Source organism: Mangifera indica, chromosome 8, assembly GCF_011075055.1.
Source record: "Mangifera indica cultivar Alphonso chromosome 8, CATAS_Mindica_2.1, whole genome shotgun sequence".
Lineage (NCBI taxonomy): Eukaryota > Viridiplantae > Streptophyta > Magnoliopsida > Sapindales > Anacardiaceae > Mangifera > Mangifera indica.
In genome coordinates this window covers 9007925-9026011 of record NC_058144.1, presented here as the reverse complement: position 1 = coordinate 9026011, position 18087 = coordinate 9007925, and the positions used below count along the sequence as shown (strand labels likewise).

At 32.2% G+C, this 18087-nt stretch overlaps 3 protein-coding genes across 4 annotated transcripts; 2 read left to right on the top strand and 1 right to left on the bottom strand.

The window, feature by feature from the left end:
- Positions 1-4109: 4109 nt before the first annotated feature.
- Positions 4110-8197, bottom strand: LOC123223757 (protease HtpX homolog). 2 transcript variants are annotated; one of them, XM_044647111.1, is made up of 9 exons: positions 7744-8197; positions 7323-7380; positions 6750-6817; positions 6049-6228; positions 5623-5719; positions 5062-5171; positions 4826-4959; positions 4577-4748; positions 4110-4451 (listed from the first exon to the last, which is right to left on the bottom strand). In XM_044647111.1, the coding sequence occupies exons 1-8, from the start codon at positions 8053-8055 to the stop codon at positions 4613-4615; spliced, it is 1095 nt and encodes a 364-aa protein (XP_044503046.1). In that variant the 5' UTR covers positions 8056-8197; the 3' UTR covers positions 4110-4451; positions 4577-4612. The 2 variants fall into 2 exon arrangements, 1 of the variants encoding a protein (XP_044503046.1); XR_006503848.1 differs by having other exon boundaries at positions 4558-4748.
- A 42-nt stretch (positions 8198-8239) lies between these two features.
- LOC123223758 (transcription and mRNA export factor ENY2-like) lies at positions 8240-10786 on the top strand. The gene is made up of 5 exons (XM_044647112.1): positions 8240-8386; positions 8565-8652; positions 8749-8843; positions 10015-10091; positions 10298-10786. Coding segments are annotated over exons 1-5 (336 nt in total). The 5' UTR covers positions 8240-8384; the 3' UTR covers positions 10372-10786.
- A 3371-nt stretch (positions 10787-14157) lies between these two features.
- Positions 14158-17325, top strand: LOC123222495 (mitochondrial import receptor subunit TOM20-like). Its single transcript, XM_044645305.1, has 6 exons — positions 14158-14360; positions 14443-14521; positions 14907-15076; positions 15193-15240; positions 16406-16501; positions 16984-17325. Exons 1-6 carry the CDS (start codon positions 14265-14267, stop codon positions 17116-17118), a joined length of 624 nt encoding a protein of 207 aa, XP_044501240.1. The 5' UTR covers positions 14158-14264; the 3' UTR covers positions 17119-17325.
- Positions 17326-18087: the final 762 nt, after the last annotated feature.

Here is an 18087-nt window from a genome sequence, read left to right as displayed (position 1 = left end):
ACTTATAAACAGTTAAAATTAACAGAACCCTAATCTTTTAAAATTTAATCTTTTTTTTCCCTCCTTAACTTTAAAAGCTAAAAATTTCCCATTTACAATCACACATCCCCTTCAAGAACAAAATATTTCATACATTTTTTCCCTATCATTTCTTCAAAATGAAGAGTTCAATTTGTTTGCTCTTTTCCTGAGATATTCAGAATCATTGTTTCTGATTTTGTTAGTGCTTTAGTATATTCATTTACGTTCCTTTGGCTGATAGCATATCGGTTAACTAGAAAAGTTATTATATTTCCGTCAATAGGGCTCAGGAAAGACATTATTGGCAAGCACTGTTGCTAAATCACTTGAAGAACATGAAGGAGTAAATTTAATGTGCTATCTTCTACTTTTCTTAATTTCTTATTGATATTGTGGAATGCTAATATTAATATGGAAACTCCGAATTATTATACACTCTCTGAACTCATCTTTATTGCTACTGGTTTTATTTGATAGTTATCATGATGGTGCTTAGATTTAAAAATGTATCTATTACTCTGACTAAGGTCTTTGTGGGCAGAGTTTTTATATGCTGTTCTAAACTTGCTCTAGAAAAGGGCTCGGCCATTCATCAAGCACTTTCCGATTTCATATCTGAAGCCTTGGATCATGCACCTTCTGTCGTCATCTTTGATGATCTCGATAGCGTTATATCATCCTCATCCAACTCAGATGGATCTCAATCTTCAACCTCTGTTATTGCACTTACAAAATTTTCCCTTGGGTTTATTTTTAAAAAATAACAGTTTCTCCCTACAATTTAATTTTTAGATCATTGACATCAAATTCGGTGTTATTATTGATAGTCTTTCCCCTAAGATTTACATAAAATTAAATAGATAAACATCTTTTCTATCTTAGATATACATCTGAACCATTAAATTTCAAATAGATAAACTAGATTGTATTGAATTTAAATCAAAATTTATCTTATTAATTAAAAGATAATGACTAAAAATCTTGTATTATCAATTAATTATATGAAAATTTTGCCCTTGTAATTAACTCATTTGCCGCCAATCTCCATTTTCGTCTGCCAATTTTTCATAGGCCAAACGACTATTTTCCACCCAAAGTATAATGTTTTTTTAAATTTTCCTTCAAATATCTACTCATAAATAGTTAAAATTAATATAATTCTAACATTTTAAAATTTTATTTTTTTTTCCCCTCCTTAACTTTAAAAATTAAAAGTTTTCTTCCAACCTAAGTTTTAAAAAATGACAGTTTCCCCTTAAGATTTAGTTTCCAGATCTCTGAAGTCAAATCCAGTGTCATTGTCGACAGTCTCTCCCTTAAGATTTACATAAAATTAAATAGATAGACATCTTTTCTGTCTTGGATAAGTATCTGAACCATTAAATTTCAAATAGATAAATTAGATTGCGTTGATTTTAAATCAAAATTTATCTTATTAATTAAAAGATAATGACTAGAAATCCTATATCATCAATTAATTATATTTAAAATTTGCCCTTATAATTAACTTATTTGCTGCCTATCTCCATCTCCGTCTGCCAATTTTTCATAGGCCAAACAACTATTTTCCACCCAAAGTATCTTGTTTTTTCAAATTTTTCTTCTTTAATTTTAAAAATTTCAAATACACACTTATAAGCAGTTAAAATTAATAAAACTCTAACATTTTAAAATTTTATCTTTTTTTCCCCTCATTAATTTTAAAAATTAAAAATTTCACCTATACTACCGTTAATTTTAACTAGTGACAGATAAATATTTAATATTTTCAAAGTTAAAGAAAAAAACTTGAGAAAACGACATACTTTAAAAGGGGGTTGGGGGAGGAATATGTCCTTTGGCCTTTTTCATATGCTGTGAAACTTTTAAACAAAACTGAAAACCCAAAACATTTCATAATAAATATTTCTCCTGTATTGTTAACAATTTTAATCACGACAGTTGAATTATGAAAACTTAATTTTTTATATCATATATCAACTATCAAATCATATGATATGATTTTTATAAATAAAATATTAATAAAATAATAAAAAATTTTAATTAATACATTATCATTTTAAAAAATATCGTAAACACTCTTAAAATTTTTTATATACATTCTTATTATATTATCATTTTTTTAGAAAAAATATATCAATTCATATTAATAATATTTATTATATTATATCATATAATACAATAAATAGATTGTATTAATATGATACATTTTATGATACATATTATTTTTTATTTATATTATATCATGTATTATAAAATACTGATAATTATGTTTTAACTTGAAATTTTCTTAATCCACTTTCCATTAAAAAAAAAAAAGTTCATAAATTGGCTCCCTTCATTGCATTTTTCTTCAAATGAATGTGAAGTAATTTTGTATCCAAATGGATAAAAAGTAATCTAAGACCCATATCGTGACATCAATAAATAATAAAATGATATATATACAGTTTTAATAGGTAATTAATATCATTTATATGATAATAAATTATATAATATAATTTTTTAAATTAAAACTAGTAAATAAAAAATAATTATTTTATACTCCAAAAAAAGGTAATGGTATACGGATAGCATCAACTCTGACAAACGTATCACGCTCGTGATATCTTGTGAAAATTACTTATCACCCTGCATTTCTCCGAAGACTAAGAAGAAACTTCCCCCTTCCCACTTCCCACTTCCCCATGTATTAGTTTAGAGGCCAGCAACTCAAAGTAAACACATGATCAGATATCATCGTATATAGCATGGAAGTGTTTCTTTCTCTCTTTAGAAACAAAATGCATGCTGAAATATTTTTCCTTTCCATAGCATTGGTCTCTGCAGGTGAAATTGTGACGGATTTTCGATCCTCTAAAAATTAATCCTTTTTTTCCATTTTGTTTGATTGTTTCTTTATTTCATGAAGCACAGAACTTCCGCAGATTCCGGCTTTTTAGTCCCCAACATCAAACTTAGCACCAAATTACTCCACCCCTTTTGTTCTACTTTGCGGAAACAACAAAATTCCTAGATGAACTTCTAATGGCACTGTTCATCGCCATTGATGATAACACGAACTATCTACTTACGTTCACACTGATCCCTGGCGATCAGAATTGGTCAGCTAATGCAGTAATGCTGATGTACTAGTGTTTGGAGCTGACAGTAGCCGAGTCTGCTTTTTGAAGCAACTTTATGGAAAGGAGAGCTGGGGGAGCTTTGCTCTCTGCTTGGGTAGATGGAAGCAGGGTTAACTTGTTTATGTTGTGATTCAAAGTCTAACTAATAAATCCGAAGCCAATTCAGTATGTTGGCCACTCCAGTGATTGATATGCTGCTGCTCAAAACTGTCACAACACTTGTTAAAGACAGTGGTTAGTGTATTTCTTACACTATTTGTAATAAATATCATTGAATAATGGGTTTTGAATAATGGGTTTTGATCATTTCAGAACCTGCCCTTCGACCAGAGAGGGAAAATTAGGGTAGCTTAACTTATGAGTTCAATTGTACATCATATGTATAGATGAGATTATGTAAAATGAAGTCTTGACTGTAGATTGAATAATGGGATCTTACATACTAACGTGTTGCTCTCTATCATAGTTTGAATACACAGATAACATATTGTTAAATGACCAGAGGTTTTGAAATGCATTATAAAACAAAATGACGATGAAATTGTATCAAAATCCTAATTTTACATATTGTATATCAAATATCATATCGTATAATATAAGTTTAAAAAAAAAAATAGACATGACATCATTTTAGAAAATAGTATGAGTACCTATAAAAATTTAAAATTTTTTATGTACACTTATACTACATCATTATTTTCTCTAAAAAACATATTGAGTGGTATCGACAATACGTATCGTATCGTGTCGTAGGATATATATTGTATCGTACGATATATCTACTGTATCGTATTAATCACGATACATGTTATGATACATATCGTTTTTTATCCGTATCGTATCGTAAGATACTGATAATTATGTCCAAAGTAGTAGATTGAGTTGAACTCGTAATTAAGATGCATAATACTGCACAAGACAGTAAGCTAAATGCTTGAAACACCATTCTAAAATACAGACACCTTGAAAACAATACTGCAACCGGAGCTGTTGACATTTTGATTCCATCCAGTAAAAAAATTTGAACTCCCAAGTGTATACTGATATACAGTATTGAACATAAATTATACAACAGTGTGACTCTTTCAGAATACAAGTATGATGCTAAATTTCATAATTATACATTGTTTATGCTTATATGAGACTGACCCAAAAATCAAATCCTCATCTTAAATTTACAGTATGTCTAAAATATAGGTTCCAAATTTACAGTGTGTGTAGCTGATCATCCCTTGTCAATTTTCTCTGCTCCTTTCGATTATAATTTGAAAAGTTTAGGGATGAAATGCAAGACAAAGCGAAAACCTGAAAAACAACCAAAAAAATCCAATCAAAAGGTAAGTAGTACATATAGTTTGCATGCATTGAATATAGGGGCATGGCTACAGGAAAATTCTGATTAGTGACTAACCATGAAACTAAAACCTTACATAATGTTTCAGATTTTGACCATTTCCAGCAGAACATTAAACATTTCGTACAGGATTCATCTGCACTGCACGTTTCAAGAGATTCTTGTAATCTGGACTTCTTGACCATTCATCAATTTCACGGGCACGCAAAACAGGCAGAGGATGTGAGAGTTGTCTTGTTTGAGCATTTCTGAACATGACAGAGTCAGTCAACAAAGCCAAAATAGATAACCATCGTTTAGGAGCTCTGACAACGCTGTTGCTCACCTTAGGTACCATCCCATTGGACTTGAAGAAGCTTTTTCATAAGAGCGAGCTTGTTCCAAAAATGCATCTACATTTAGTTGATCAGCCAAGGATGGACAGCCCCCAACTAGTTTCATTAGAACAGAGATGACAACCTCTTGTTGGAGCATCAAACAAAACCAGATGAGCAAACTAACAAGAAAGCATCACAGACGCTAATTAAGATTGTTGTGATTCTAAGATGTCAATTGGTGTACCTTAGGGTCTTGGGCAACAAGCAGGGCTGCACGGTCACATGTTAATTCTGCTGCACGTACCCAACGGAATAACTGTTCTTCTAAACTTCGAGCTATCAACCCTCCAATTCCTGTGAACAACACAGGTATTCAGATAGCCAGTGACACTGCATGTCAATGAGTAAATATACAACCCAGCACTAGACCTGTAAGACCTATAACTGATTACCAAATTATGCAGCAAAATGCGAGCATATGAACAATGTGGTTCTCAGGGAAAAGTGGATGCATACAAATGAGTACATAAAATATACAAATAACTCTCTCGTCTTTAGTATAAAAAACACCTTTTCCACATGGGATGAATGCCATGATCAAAGAATATAATGTTTACAACATGTAACGGTCAAATAGTCAACCATCTCGGCTCTCAGTTAAACTGTTTGAATTTAGAGTTTCACACACCCCTTTTCAGCTTTCCCAATATGCTCAACATTATTTTAATGGAACCAAAAACAAAGCCTGTACATTACATATGTAATCACATAAGTCAATAAAAAGAAAAGAGCACAAAACACCAACCAGGTACAGTATATGCTCCAAGGGTGAGAATATTGGCAAAAGTGAGCCAAACACCATGGTCACATTTCAGATGACCCAACTCATGTGCCAACACAGCCTATTTTGTAAGTCAAACGGGAAAAAAGTCAGTAGCAATTCTTCATCTGAAAGCAAAAGTACATATATAAATAGTCAAATGTTTGTTTGACTATATATCTACATATGGGTACACGTGAAAAAAACAAGGATAAACAGAAAAAAAAAAAAAAAAAAAACAGAACAAAGTCAAATTAGCAGATATAGTTAGAATTCAACTTCCAGAAATACATTAGTGTAGCATTCTCCGAGAACAAAGCATCAAACATGGAATATGCAACAAGGACATGGGTAACAACAGCAGAATTTAAACATTATATGCATGATTGTTACAAAGATATAAGGAAATACCTGTAACTCCTTTCGAGTTAGAAGCTCCACAAGGCTAGTATGAATAACAACAAATGGCTTTTTACCACTTACTGCTAATGTATATGCATTTGGAACTGGACTCTGACGCACATACAGATCAGGGGCCTCAATGTTCAATATTTCAGCAGCCTCAGTCATTAACTGATGAAGCTCAGGAAGCTGATGCAACAAAAAGAAAATGAAAAGTTTAAAAATTAGACTGATTCATGTTGATTATAATTGCCGACACATATTTGGCTAGCAAAAATGTAAAAAAAAAAAAGTAAATAACAGAAGATTTTGACAAATAAGTATCAGAATAAACTATAAGTAATCAATATGATACATTTAAATCAGAAAACACCAGCCCATAGATCAAAGGTTTAGTTTACAGTCTTACTAGAAAAAACATGCTAAGCATCCATGTTGGATGACATGAAAAATGTTGGAGAATTGATTGCGTCAATTATCTCTTCTGGTTTCTGGTAGATAAATATAGAACGTGCATGTCCCAAAAAACACGAAACTATAGTATTCTTATCTTCTTACATACCTAGGTAACAAAAACTAGGGATTATGAATTCAAGCAAGAACATTGTCAATGTATGGAATTTCAATCACCGTTTCTTCTCCATAGGATATTTCATATATAGATCAAACAATATAGATGTCTTTCTACATATTGTTGAATAAGTACAAACCTGGATTTTTGAAACAAGAACTGAAGTTCCTATATTCTCTAGAAGCATGATTTGCTCTGTCACACTACCTGCAATAATGAATTCAAAGGAAGTGCTCAATATTGTAGTATCACCAATGCAAAAGACAAAACGAAATTTAATTACAACTCCTCTAAAGTGGGAGAAAGCAAATCACGAAATCAGGTTTACATTCAAGTATGATAAGTCAATATGTTTGTGTGTCGGTGCAAACAAAATCATGCTAGTAATGTCTCCAGCACACTAGAACCAAATATCCTTACATCTAGCAGAAGAATACATAATACATGTGCCAAATTTAAAGAGAACTCGTGAAAAGCTAATGGTATTATACAGAAGTTTTGAACCATATCCTCGATTAGAGATACCCACTAAATGTCAATCACATCAGTTACTGAACTAATCAATTTAGTTTCTGACTCCAAGAAATCGTATATCCAGAAAAATTACATACTTCATTTCAATCATTATCTAGAAATACTATGATACAATCAGATGAAGATCCTCAATTGATCATAAGCTGAATTGATTAAAGACTTAAAAAATAAGTATTACCGAGTAGAGCCTTTCCCAGTTCGTTTAATCCAGGGATTGCCCTCAATATTAGCGTGTTCTGCTCAACAGAAAACCACAGAAATTGATTATTGCACACACTAAATCACACAAATTAAATTAGAAGTACAGTAACATGCCCAGCAATCTTGTTGGGCTGCCTTTGAAGATCATAAATATACTGCCAACAAAACGTTGAATCTTATGTTTCGTTATATCTTTAATTTTCTAGATAAACCAAAGTTTCATTTTTCTTTCTCACCTACGATGCATATAAACATAAACTTGAGTTTACAAATAGAAACAACAAACAAAACCCATATAACGCTAGAGATGAAAGGAATTTCTAGAAAAACAAACAGAACCAATCATCATAATGCAAGTCATAAATAAACAAAGAAGCTAAAATCAGATAGAATTAGACCTGCTTATCAAGTGGGTGTCGAAAATCATCAGCATCAAGGTCACGAAACACAACAGAAGAAGCAGCTCTGCAGACACCATGTCTTTGACACTTCTTTATCGTACCATACTTAAAACTCCCCGGACTCAACGACCCAAAACTCAATTTGTCTGATGAAACGCCATAACTGAAACTGAGAGGCAAAGGTTTTCGAGACAAGAAGAGAGAGGAGGAAGATAGAGATACAAAAGCCATCGAAGCAGCTGACTCTGGCTGAGTCCGAAGCTGAACTGGGTTTAATTTGAGACGTTCAAGCAATGAATGTGCACGCATAGTTTGTGTATTTTAAGATTGTCGCTAATTCGTATGATATTTTCTTGGCTTCGTTCGTATCAAGCTTTCTATCCACAGCCGTACTTATGGTAATAATTAATCTCCATTTCGTTTTCCATTGGCTGACTTCGGCGATTTCGCCTCATGTGAATTTTTGTCACCACATCTACGCGGAGTTGCGTTAATAGAAATTCAAAACGACGCGTATTGTTATTCACTCCTAAACGAAGTCGTTTCTGAATAACTACTCTTCTTCTTCCTTCGCCTGTACAAGCCACTCTGATTGCTCAAGATTTTTCTAACTTTGCCTTCTGCTCAGCCATTAACAAATGTAAGTACTCTCTCATCTTCTTGAATTCACGATGACTTTTTTTTCCTCCATTTCATTAGAAATCTAGTCGCCTGAAATTGAAACTTTATCTTTTTCCAAGAAATTGTTTATCTTGAAATCGACATTTATAATTGCGATTTACAAATGGTGTAATTTAACTGTTTGTTTCGTTTAAAAGGAGAAATCATGTGAATCGACCTCCGACACCAGATGCAGTTGAGGACCAATCAAAAGAGCCTTCTCTTCAAGAAATTATTAACGTTAAGGTTGTATCTTTCACTTTTTTTCTATAAATTATTGACCGAAATTCATAATTATTACTTTTTTTGACTGCGGGTATTATTTTTTTTTTTCATCCATAGTTGATCGAGAGTGGAGAAAAAGAGAGGTTAATGGAACTTCTGCGAGAAAGGCTTGTAGATTGTGGGTGGAAAGACGAAATGAAAGCTCTTTCCAGGTGTTTGTCACTTTGATTTCACTGCCACTATCATTATTAAATTATTTTTGTTTGTATTGAATGAAATGATTTATCAAACTGTCTTGGTTTCTAGTTTATCATTATGGATTTGTTGTCTTTAAATTCTGTGGTTGGCAACTTCTTTATCAAATATGGATAAAAGTAGGAGAAATTGTTTAAGATAAGATGTTAAGGTTGATTATTAGATAATAAGATGTAGAATATTGTAGCCAGTGAATATATATGAATGAATAAAATGTATTAGAAGCTTTCTATGGCCTGACTATGGATAAGGGAGCCAATTATCCTCTGAAATTACTAGCCTTGAGCAGGGAAATGGGTTGTTGGTTATCTGATAACCTATTATGGTTTTGGTTAGGTTAGTCTGGCCAAGAGGAGAAGTAAAATGTGTCCTCTTTTCAGTTAGATAACCCCATGAGACTCAGTTGTGTGTTTGCCTTGAAATAATTTAAATTTTAAGAGTGTTGAGCTGTGAAAATTTGCAACCTTGTGCTTCCTCTCATAAAAGTATATCTGTGAAGTTAAAATCAAGAGAGTCATACTGTCATGCACTACATGAGTTTTCTTGAGTTGAAAATGAAAGACCCAGTCTGTCATATACTATATATTGATCATATTGCTTGGCAGTGAGAGAAGCATGATCGTTTTGTTACAACGAAGAAATGGATCCTTATATACTCTAAGGATGTCATATTTGACATAATCACCTTGGCATGCATAAGATGTATTGAGCCAATTAACTTTGGTCCATTTTGCAGTTGCTGATAGTATTGAGTACCTGTAGCTACCATATACACTAGCAATTGTCAGGTGTACTACTGATGGTGTGAAGCTGATTTGTTGTTGGTGGATGAGACTACCATTGAAGATAACTTTTCAGGCATTTTGTGGGAAAATGATAGAAGGATGAGGAAGCTCAGGCGCTTCCAGTGGTTCTAAGAAACTCTACTAGATTACATAATTTGCTTGAAACATTTGAACTTGGCATTGTTTTTTTTCTTTTAAAATTATATAACTGTTTTGGTTACTTCCTGCAAACGTTATGTTTTGCTGATTACACATCCAATATATTTGAGTTTTTCCTATCAACTTCCTTGTTATGAAATGTTTTTGTCTTGTCAACATTTCAAAATTCTCTTTGACCATGTAGGGCATATGTAAAGAAGAAAGGAAGAAAAAATGTTACTGTGGATGACCTTGTACATGTAATTACACCCAAGGGCAGAGGTAAGAATTATTTTAGTTTAGTGAACTATGAAAAAGGAATCGACTTTGTTATCTAATTGATCTGTTAAATTTCTATTTGTCATTAAATAACAAGAAAGGAGCTTAATTGCCTGAATTTGATTTGATATGCAATAATTCTTTTCATTTAAAAAGAAGCAAAGCATTGATCATCAACTGTGAAAACTAATCAAATTTTTTCCATGCAGCTTCTGTTCCTGATGCAGTAAAGGCTGAATTGTTGCAAAGAATTCGTAGTTTCCTTGCATCCGCTGCTCTTTAAATCTCAGTACAAATTTTCTAGGGTGGAGTTGTCCTAGAATTACAAAGATATTGCTGGATCTATTTGGTGCACTCCCACTTAGTTTTCAGTCGTAGTCTACAGGTTTCTCACAGGGTAGGGAAAGATGCATTCACAATGGAATAGCAGAATGCAGCAGCATGAAGGGGGAGCCCAAATGTTGAAGAATGAAGCAAGAGACAGGTTTCATCTTCATGTTGATATTAGCATAGGATTTAAAGTTCAGGTTTTGGTGTTCCTTTGAATCCTAATTACCGATGACAAAGTTAGCAGCTGCTCCAGTGTTATTTTAATAAACATCAACTTGTAATTTTTTTTTTTTTAAACTGATATAAATTATAAAGTCCTTTTCACTTACAACATTATAAATCATACAAATAAGTTGTTGTATTATTTAATAACATAATTTTTAACCCGAATGATTTAGAAGAAAACAGGTAATCAATCTTATATACAAATAAAAATATATTTAACCTCAAGTCCAAATATTAATAAAATAAGTAGGATATTAAGATTTCTAAAGAAAAAGTTTTGATTGAATATTTGTCACGTTTGACTTATTCGACACAATAATTGTGGGTTTGATCTGTCCAATTCAACCAATATGGTTGGAGCATTTGATTATTAAAAAAAAAAAACAATATATTATAGCCTCAAATAATATGATTAGGTCAAAATCTTCTCTTCAATGTCCTTTACCACATTGACATTTGAGTGTTTGTTTTAATTTGTAATTATTTATTTTATTAGTTAAAAATTTATTTATATGAATATACTATAGTATAGAGAAAATTTTATTTGAACATGTTTTTTAATACATAAATAATATGTCCTGATATAATTAAATAGTTTTAAATTAATAATAAAGTTAAAGGTAGATTTAAACTAAACCAAACCTGAACATGGTTTAGCTCAAATTTGACTCAAAAGTTTTTAGAGGTGATTAAAGTTCATCAAGTCAATCCAAAGAAAGGTTCGAGTTCAATGTAAAAAAAAAATTTAAGGTTCGTAACTCGAATTTATAGCTCAAGTTTACGACCACAGTTTGTAACTCAAGTTTAAAAACTTGTCTTTTTTCACTTTAAAACCCAAATTTGATTTGTAGAAAACATAAACAAATGCCAAAATTTTCAAACTCACAAAGTTAGGAAACTTCGTAAGTAAAAATATAAACAGAATCATAAGAAAACAAAAATAAGATATCATATAGAGAATAGAGTCACCCACATTCGTTAACTCACATTATTAATTCAATAATATCACAGGATACCTACATCACCCAATAGCCCACCATGATCTTGCTCATGTCATTAAACATTCAACTGGTTAAATGCAATTAACAAACTTATAAGTAATCAAACAAACTCTAATATGAATCTCTAATAAATTAATTAACAAATGAATTGAAGATGAAAACTTGAAAATATATGGTGCATTAGTTGATGATAGTAATATAAAGACATATAATTGGAATCGTGGTCAATCAAGACGAAATTTTATCAATTATAACGATTATCGTTCTAGAGAGACAATATGAAAAAAGATTTGAAGGAGAGATATCAAGATGATTTTATATTTGCTTGCTTGTCTTAATTCACAAAATAGTGATGTTTGAAGATAAGAAACAACAATGGACGTCGAATGGAGGTGATATATTTGTGGGTGTTTGAAGATTAGAAATAATAATGGAAAAAGATGGGATATTTGTGGAGTTTCCTTAGTGAAGACAAAGTGAGAGAGAAAATGTTTACAACTTGGAAAGAGTTCGTATTATATATTTATAATGATGACTTTTTAAAGCTTTGACCAATTCTAAATGAGTTATTCAGTTCAAATAATAGTTGATTATGAGTTGTTTCAAGTTTAACTAATTTTTCAATTGAATAATATACTGTGATTCAGATTTGATTCGAGTTTATAAAAAAATTTGGATTGAACTAAATTGAATTGAGTTAACTTTCGAGATTGAGTTAATTTAACTTATATCTAGACCTAAATAAGATAACATACAATTATATGATGATATATTATCTATTTATTTAATTATATATTTAAAAAATATACACATCATATTACTTTTTTTTTAATTTTTTAATTTGAAACGTTATAATAATAAAATAATCCAGACGTATTTTTTCAGGGTTTAAAAGTAGTGTTAAGGCATTATTATTATTCTTTTAAATTTAAACTTGTGACGGGGCCATAAGACCCAAACCGACGCAAGATTGGGCCTGAAATACTTTTCCACTTAAGACTATAAGACAAAAATATAATTTTAATATTTATATGAATTGAAAATTAAAAAATAAACTCTTTTACAAATCAAACCCAAAAGTTTAAAATACAGCAATTTAACCTTTAATATATTTGAAAACTTAAATTTACACCTCTAAAATCCTAACCACCATTGAATTTCACCATCACTATTGTTGTCGACTAAACAATAATGCCAACACTACTAAGAAAGATAAGGTCACGTGATAGAAAGTTAGGCCAAACGACTATTTCCCACTTAAGGTATGCTGCAATCTCAAGTTTTCATCCTTTAATTATAGAAACATTAAACACCCACCTATGACCGATTAAATTTAACAAAACTCTAACGGTAGTAAATTTAATCTCATTTTCCCCCCTAAAAGTTTAAAAACTAATATTTTTTTTTCCTAAGCTAAGTTTAAAAAGATCGCATTTCCCCCCTAGGGTTTATTTCCAAACCCTTTCACTTTCTTCGACGCCATTGCCGACTGTCTTCCTCTCTCGACGGTTTCTCTTCCATCGACGGCCCCCCTCCCGACGGTTTCTCTTCCACCGATGACCCCCCTCAACTCCACCCCAACCCATCTGACGCAGAGAGACGTCGTCTAGGAAGACGAGAGGACAACGAGTCATCTCGTCTTCGTCGTCTGGGAAGACGAAGAACTTCGTCTTCCCCGACGAAGTTCTTCGTCTTCCATGACTTCTCCGATGCCGATCGGGTGTCTAAATGGGAGGAAAGAGATCGCCAAAAGAAGAGGATGCTTCGGGAGGGAGAGGTCGTCGGCAATGGAGCCAAAGATGTCACCGGAGATTTCAAAACGAAACCCTAGGGTGAAACTGTGATTTTTTTAAACTTAGGCTAGGGAAAAATTTTAGTTTTTAAAGTTTAGGAGGGCAATAGTAGATTCTATTTTAGTTTATTTTTAATATTATAGAGAAAATGACAATTTTACCCTTACCACCGTTAGAATTTTGTTAAATTTAACAGGTCATGGGTGGGTGTTTGGTGTTTCTATAGTTAAAGGGTGAAAACTTGAGATTGTAGCATACTTTGGGTGGGAAATAGTCGTTTGGCCTAGAAAGTTAAAACAAAGATCAAAGATAGTTCGATCGATAAAATTATTAAAAAAATAAATTGAAAATGAAGATACCAATGCCTTGAGTGTGTTTATTGAATCATTACCAAAAATGGTTTTCGAAAGTGAGAATGATGACTAGGGTTTTGTTGGATCAAAGAAACAAAAAAAAAAGAAAAATAATAAGATTTTTATACAATTTAGATTTATAAATATTTTTAATTTTGTTAATTTAGGGTTATATTATAATTTTAAAAAAATTAAATAATAGAGATAAATTAATAATTTCACTTTCGACATGGTTTTATGATTTTCTTATTAAATGAGTTTGATTTTGGATTTAAAAAAAGTGTTATTTTACAATATTGGGGTAGAAAATGGTTTTAGGCAAAGCTTGGGATAGAAAATGCAACATAATTTACTCCTTATACTACTACCCCCATCTTCATGCTTTTTCACTAGGGTTACAAAGATACAGCAGAAACACGTTCGTTGTATCATTTGTCCGTACAAAACCGCTGACGAGAGAGCAGGACGAAAGCCATGGACATGCAAAGCGATTTCGATAGGTTGTTGATCTTCGAGCACGCTCGCAAAACTGCTGAAGCTACATACGCCAAGAACCCTCTCGACGCCGATGTATGTTTTCCTTTATTTATTTTCTTCTTTTTGGATGATTTTGTTTTATTTCCTTATTTAATATCGGTTGGTTTGGTTGCAGAATTTAACGAAATGGGGAGGGGCTCTGCTGGAGTTGTCTCAGTTTCAAAATGTTCCAGATTCGAAGAAGATGATTTTAGGTATTTTTTTTCTAGTCAGTAATTTTTCTTTATTTTTATTTGGGATTGCTTGTCATTAAAAACTGCGTGATTGAGTAATATTATCGTCAACTTAGTAAGATAAAATACATACGTAAGAGTGATGGCATTTTAGGGGAAAATCGATTACAGGATGTGAATGATGATTTAGACTGAATGATAAAATTTACCAATTTGACATTACAAGGCCCCTTCATTTTTATGCCAAAGTTGGTGTGTTTTGTTAAGAAATGGAGATATATGTTATTGTGTCATTTCTTGATATTATATTTATGCTTTTGGAGTAACTTGCAAATGGTGTAGTTAATTGATTGGCTAGTGTCCTTTTAAAGTGTTGGTATTGGACTATAATTTACTAATATAACAGATGCGGTTTCGAAGCTGGAGGAGGCATTGATGATTAGCCCGAACAGACATGATACTTTGTGGTGTCTGGGTAACGCACATACTTCTCATGCTTTTTTGACTCCTGACTTGGAGGAGGCTAAAGAGTATTTCAACAAGGCAACTCAGTACTTTCAGCAAGCTGTTGATGAGGTATAGTGTCTCTCTCTCTCTCCCTCCCTCTTTTTCCTTCCCCTTCTTGCTGCCTTAATGCAAGCTCATGGTGATGTGATTTTGGATGTGAGATTGAATAATTTTACATGTTGTAGGAGCCCTCAAATGAACTTTATCAGAAGTCTTTAGAAGTGGCTGCAAAGGTATGCTCTATCCATCATTTACTCTTGTTAGTAACTATTCCTTTATGTTTTGTTTGGATTGAATGTCTTTTTAAAGGCCTTACCTGGTTAACTTTGTAGCAAGCTTAGGGTGAGATTTTACTTGACAAGAAGGGGGGTTCTCATTCTAATTTTTTTATGTTGGTTGCATGTGTCATCCCTGTGTAGTTTTAGTCTCTCTGGGGCTACTTATACAAACTACTTAACTCTGTAATTACAGTCACTGTTTTTTTAACCTGGTGATCTGGATATGTAAAAGCTGTTTGTTCTAATAAATAATAAATTGTTCTAACCGCACTATGTGCCATGTACTGGATGGTTCATGTCATGATTTTATATAATATATATATCCAATTACACTTATGTCGTGGGATTTGTTGGGAGGTCGCAAAGTCACTGATGTCATTCAGTGGATAAGTTGGAAATCCATGGGAAAATTCAGTGAAAATTTTTGGTTGATCTGTTAGAACTTGGATTCAGAACTGTTTGAAATGTTGAAAGTGGCTAATGTCATGGGTGGGAGATTTAAAGTTGGTTGTGCATTATTTGAGCGGGAGAGGCCTTCATTGTATATATGGATGCAGGTCCCATTGTTGTTTTGATGCAATTATAAATTATTAATTTCTCCAAACTACGAATTTATTTTCATCCGAATAAGACATGTAATTCACTTTTGCAAAATTGAAGTGGATTAATCTTCAAACAGTGTCTTATCAGTGGTGTTCTAAGTGAAAATATAACAAGTTTGTAGAAAATTTTGATAGAATTGTGTTGATACACTTTTGTGTTAGGCAAGAACTGGATCTTTCTTCTGTTGTTTGGCTTCATTAGGCTTGGGTACTTGTGGAGTTTGTTGTCCAAATATTTTCATGCTTGAGAGTCATCTGATGATCCTCTTTTATAAAATTGATAGGCATAAATTTTGAGAAGAAAAATGTCTGTGTGTCTTGTGTCTAAGACCGTCCTATTTTTTGACAAGGGACATGTGATAACCCTTTGTTAAAAGAAATGGTAGAAGTAAGGTATTTGTTGTGTTAGCCTTTTCTGATTTTCTTTCAGTCTAGCATGGCTGTATTGTACCCATCCTTCTTGGTGTAATTTGTCTATGCTGGAAGTGATGTTGTTGTCAATTTGTTCATTTCCTTAGGCTCCAGAAATACATGCGGAGATCCATAAGCATGGTGGTTTAGCTCAACAAGCCATGGGAGCTAGTGCTGGTCCTTCTTCTACTTCGGGTGCAAAGGTGACACCTAAGGCTTTTCTTTTCTTTTTTGCTGGTGCTGCGCATGCTTGCATTTTGGTGTTTTCTACTGTTAATGATGTTACTTGAAATATGTCCATCTGCCATAATTTTTTCATTACCCGTATAAGATTCTGTTTTATCCATTAAAAACTGATGCAAATTATTTTAGTAAAAACGATTAACTGTATGTATCCTGTCCAAAAAAAAAAAAATAAAGGAAAGAGAAGATGAGTAATCTGGAGGAAATTCAGGTTAGATCCTATGTTTGGTATCTCTCATTCTCTGTCAACCTACATGTCTGTTCATGTATTTAGGCACATGTCTTTCAATAATCAATTGATTGTCCGAAAAACATGGTAAGTATGTGGTTTCATTTTTATTAACCTGCAGTACATGCATTCTTAGTAGATTTTTATCTGCCTTAGTTTGACATATTCATGTATTCTTCTTTATATGATTCTTTTTCCTGTTACCTTTGGCAGAGCTCAAAAAAGAAGAAAAGCAGTGATCTCAAGTATGACATTTTCGGATGGGTGATCCTTGCTGTTGGCATTGTTGCATGGGTGGGATTTGCAAAATCGCACATGCCTCCACCACCTCCCTCTCCACCTAGATAAGTGAAGAACATAGATTTTGGAGATTCAGCATATCCATTAGTCTCTTCTCTTGAGTTGATTTTGGGAGAATCGAGAATCTCGTGCCATGTATCTTTCCTTTTAGTTATTTGTTTAGACCTTTAGTAATGATTTTCCATTGTAAACCCATAAATAAGTTTTAGAGAGCTATATTCTATATGGAAATTATCAATTTTTTTTTCCCGGTTATAGATCGTGTTAAGAATTTTACCTGGGGGTTTTCTGGTGCTCCACTGAAATCTGAAATTACCGGGCGGTGGATTGATCAACTCAATGTCTTTGCTAAGTTAAATGGGTTGCCCAAATTCTATCTTCTTTGGAAAATTGTCAATGAGTCTTTTACCAAACGAATTCTTAGGGCTTAAGATATATTGTAAAGGACGATAGCAAAGCAAAATCGAACAATTTTCTCTATTGATGGATGTCATTTATGGGAAACTTATTTTATATAATTTGTTTATTACCATTGGGGGTACATATTTTGGCAGTTTTATATATATATAAAGTATTTTAAAGGAATATCTGTTTCTATTTTAAAAGTTTGGAAAATAGCATTCATATTAGTTTATTTTTGTAATTAATTGAATCTATATTTTTTCCATAATCATATTCTTAATATTGCATTAATTTTATATAGCTTATGTGCTATATATGTACTACAAGGAAAAAGAGTTTGTGGTAAGAATGAAAGACTTCATAATCTATAGGATTATGCTTTTCTGCTTCTGGATGACATAAAAAATTTAATGTCATAATGGTAAAATAGTAAATTCGACCACTAAGATTTTTTTAAAAAATAAAAATAAAAATAAAATTATTGATATAATCTTAAATCGTGGTAAAAGAGAGAAGTGGAATGTCAACAAAATATCAAAAAAAAAATGATAATATAAAAGAGAGAAAATAGATTGAAGGATTGGGTGTATGGGACAGTGGGGTAGGTAACATGGT

Excerpts from the sequence above, each read along its gene's own strand:
- LOC123223757 (XM_044647111.1), bottom strand. The coding sequence starts at position 8,055 with ATGCGTGCACATTCATTGCTTGAACGTCTCAAATTAAACCCAGTTCAG. Across the intron at positions 6,818-7,322 it reads ACTGGGAAAGGCTCTACTCG|GTAGTGTGACAGAGCAAATC; the intron begins GTAATACTTATT and ends TCATTATTGCAG. Across the intron at positions 4,749-4,825 it reads CCAATGGGATGGTACCTAAG|AAATGCTCAAACAAGACAAC; the intron begins GTGAGCAACAGC and ends TGTCATGTTCAG.
- LOC123223758 (XM_044647112.1), top strand. Across the intron at positions 8,653-8,748 it reads AAGAAATTATTAACGTTAAG|TTGATCGAGAGTGGAGAAAA; the intron begins GTTGTATCTTTC and ends TTTCATCCATAG. Across the intron at positions 10,092-10,297 it reads AATTACACCCAAGGGCAGAG|CTTCTGTTCCTGATGCAGTA; the intron begins GTAAGAATTATT and ends TTTTCCATGCAG.
- LOC123222495 (XM_044645305.1), top strand. The coding sequence starts at position 14,265 with ATGGACATGCAAAGCGATTTCGATAGGTTGTTGATCTTCGAGCACGCT. Across the intron at positions 14,361-14,442 it reads AGAACCCTCTCGACGCCGAT|AATTTAACGAAATGGGGAGG; the intron begins GTATGTTTTCCT and ends GTTTGGTTGCAG. Across the intron at positions 14,522-14,906 it reads TTCGAAGAAGATGATTTTAG|ATGCGGTTTCGAAGCTGGAG; the intron begins GTATTTTTTTTC and ends CTAATATAACAG.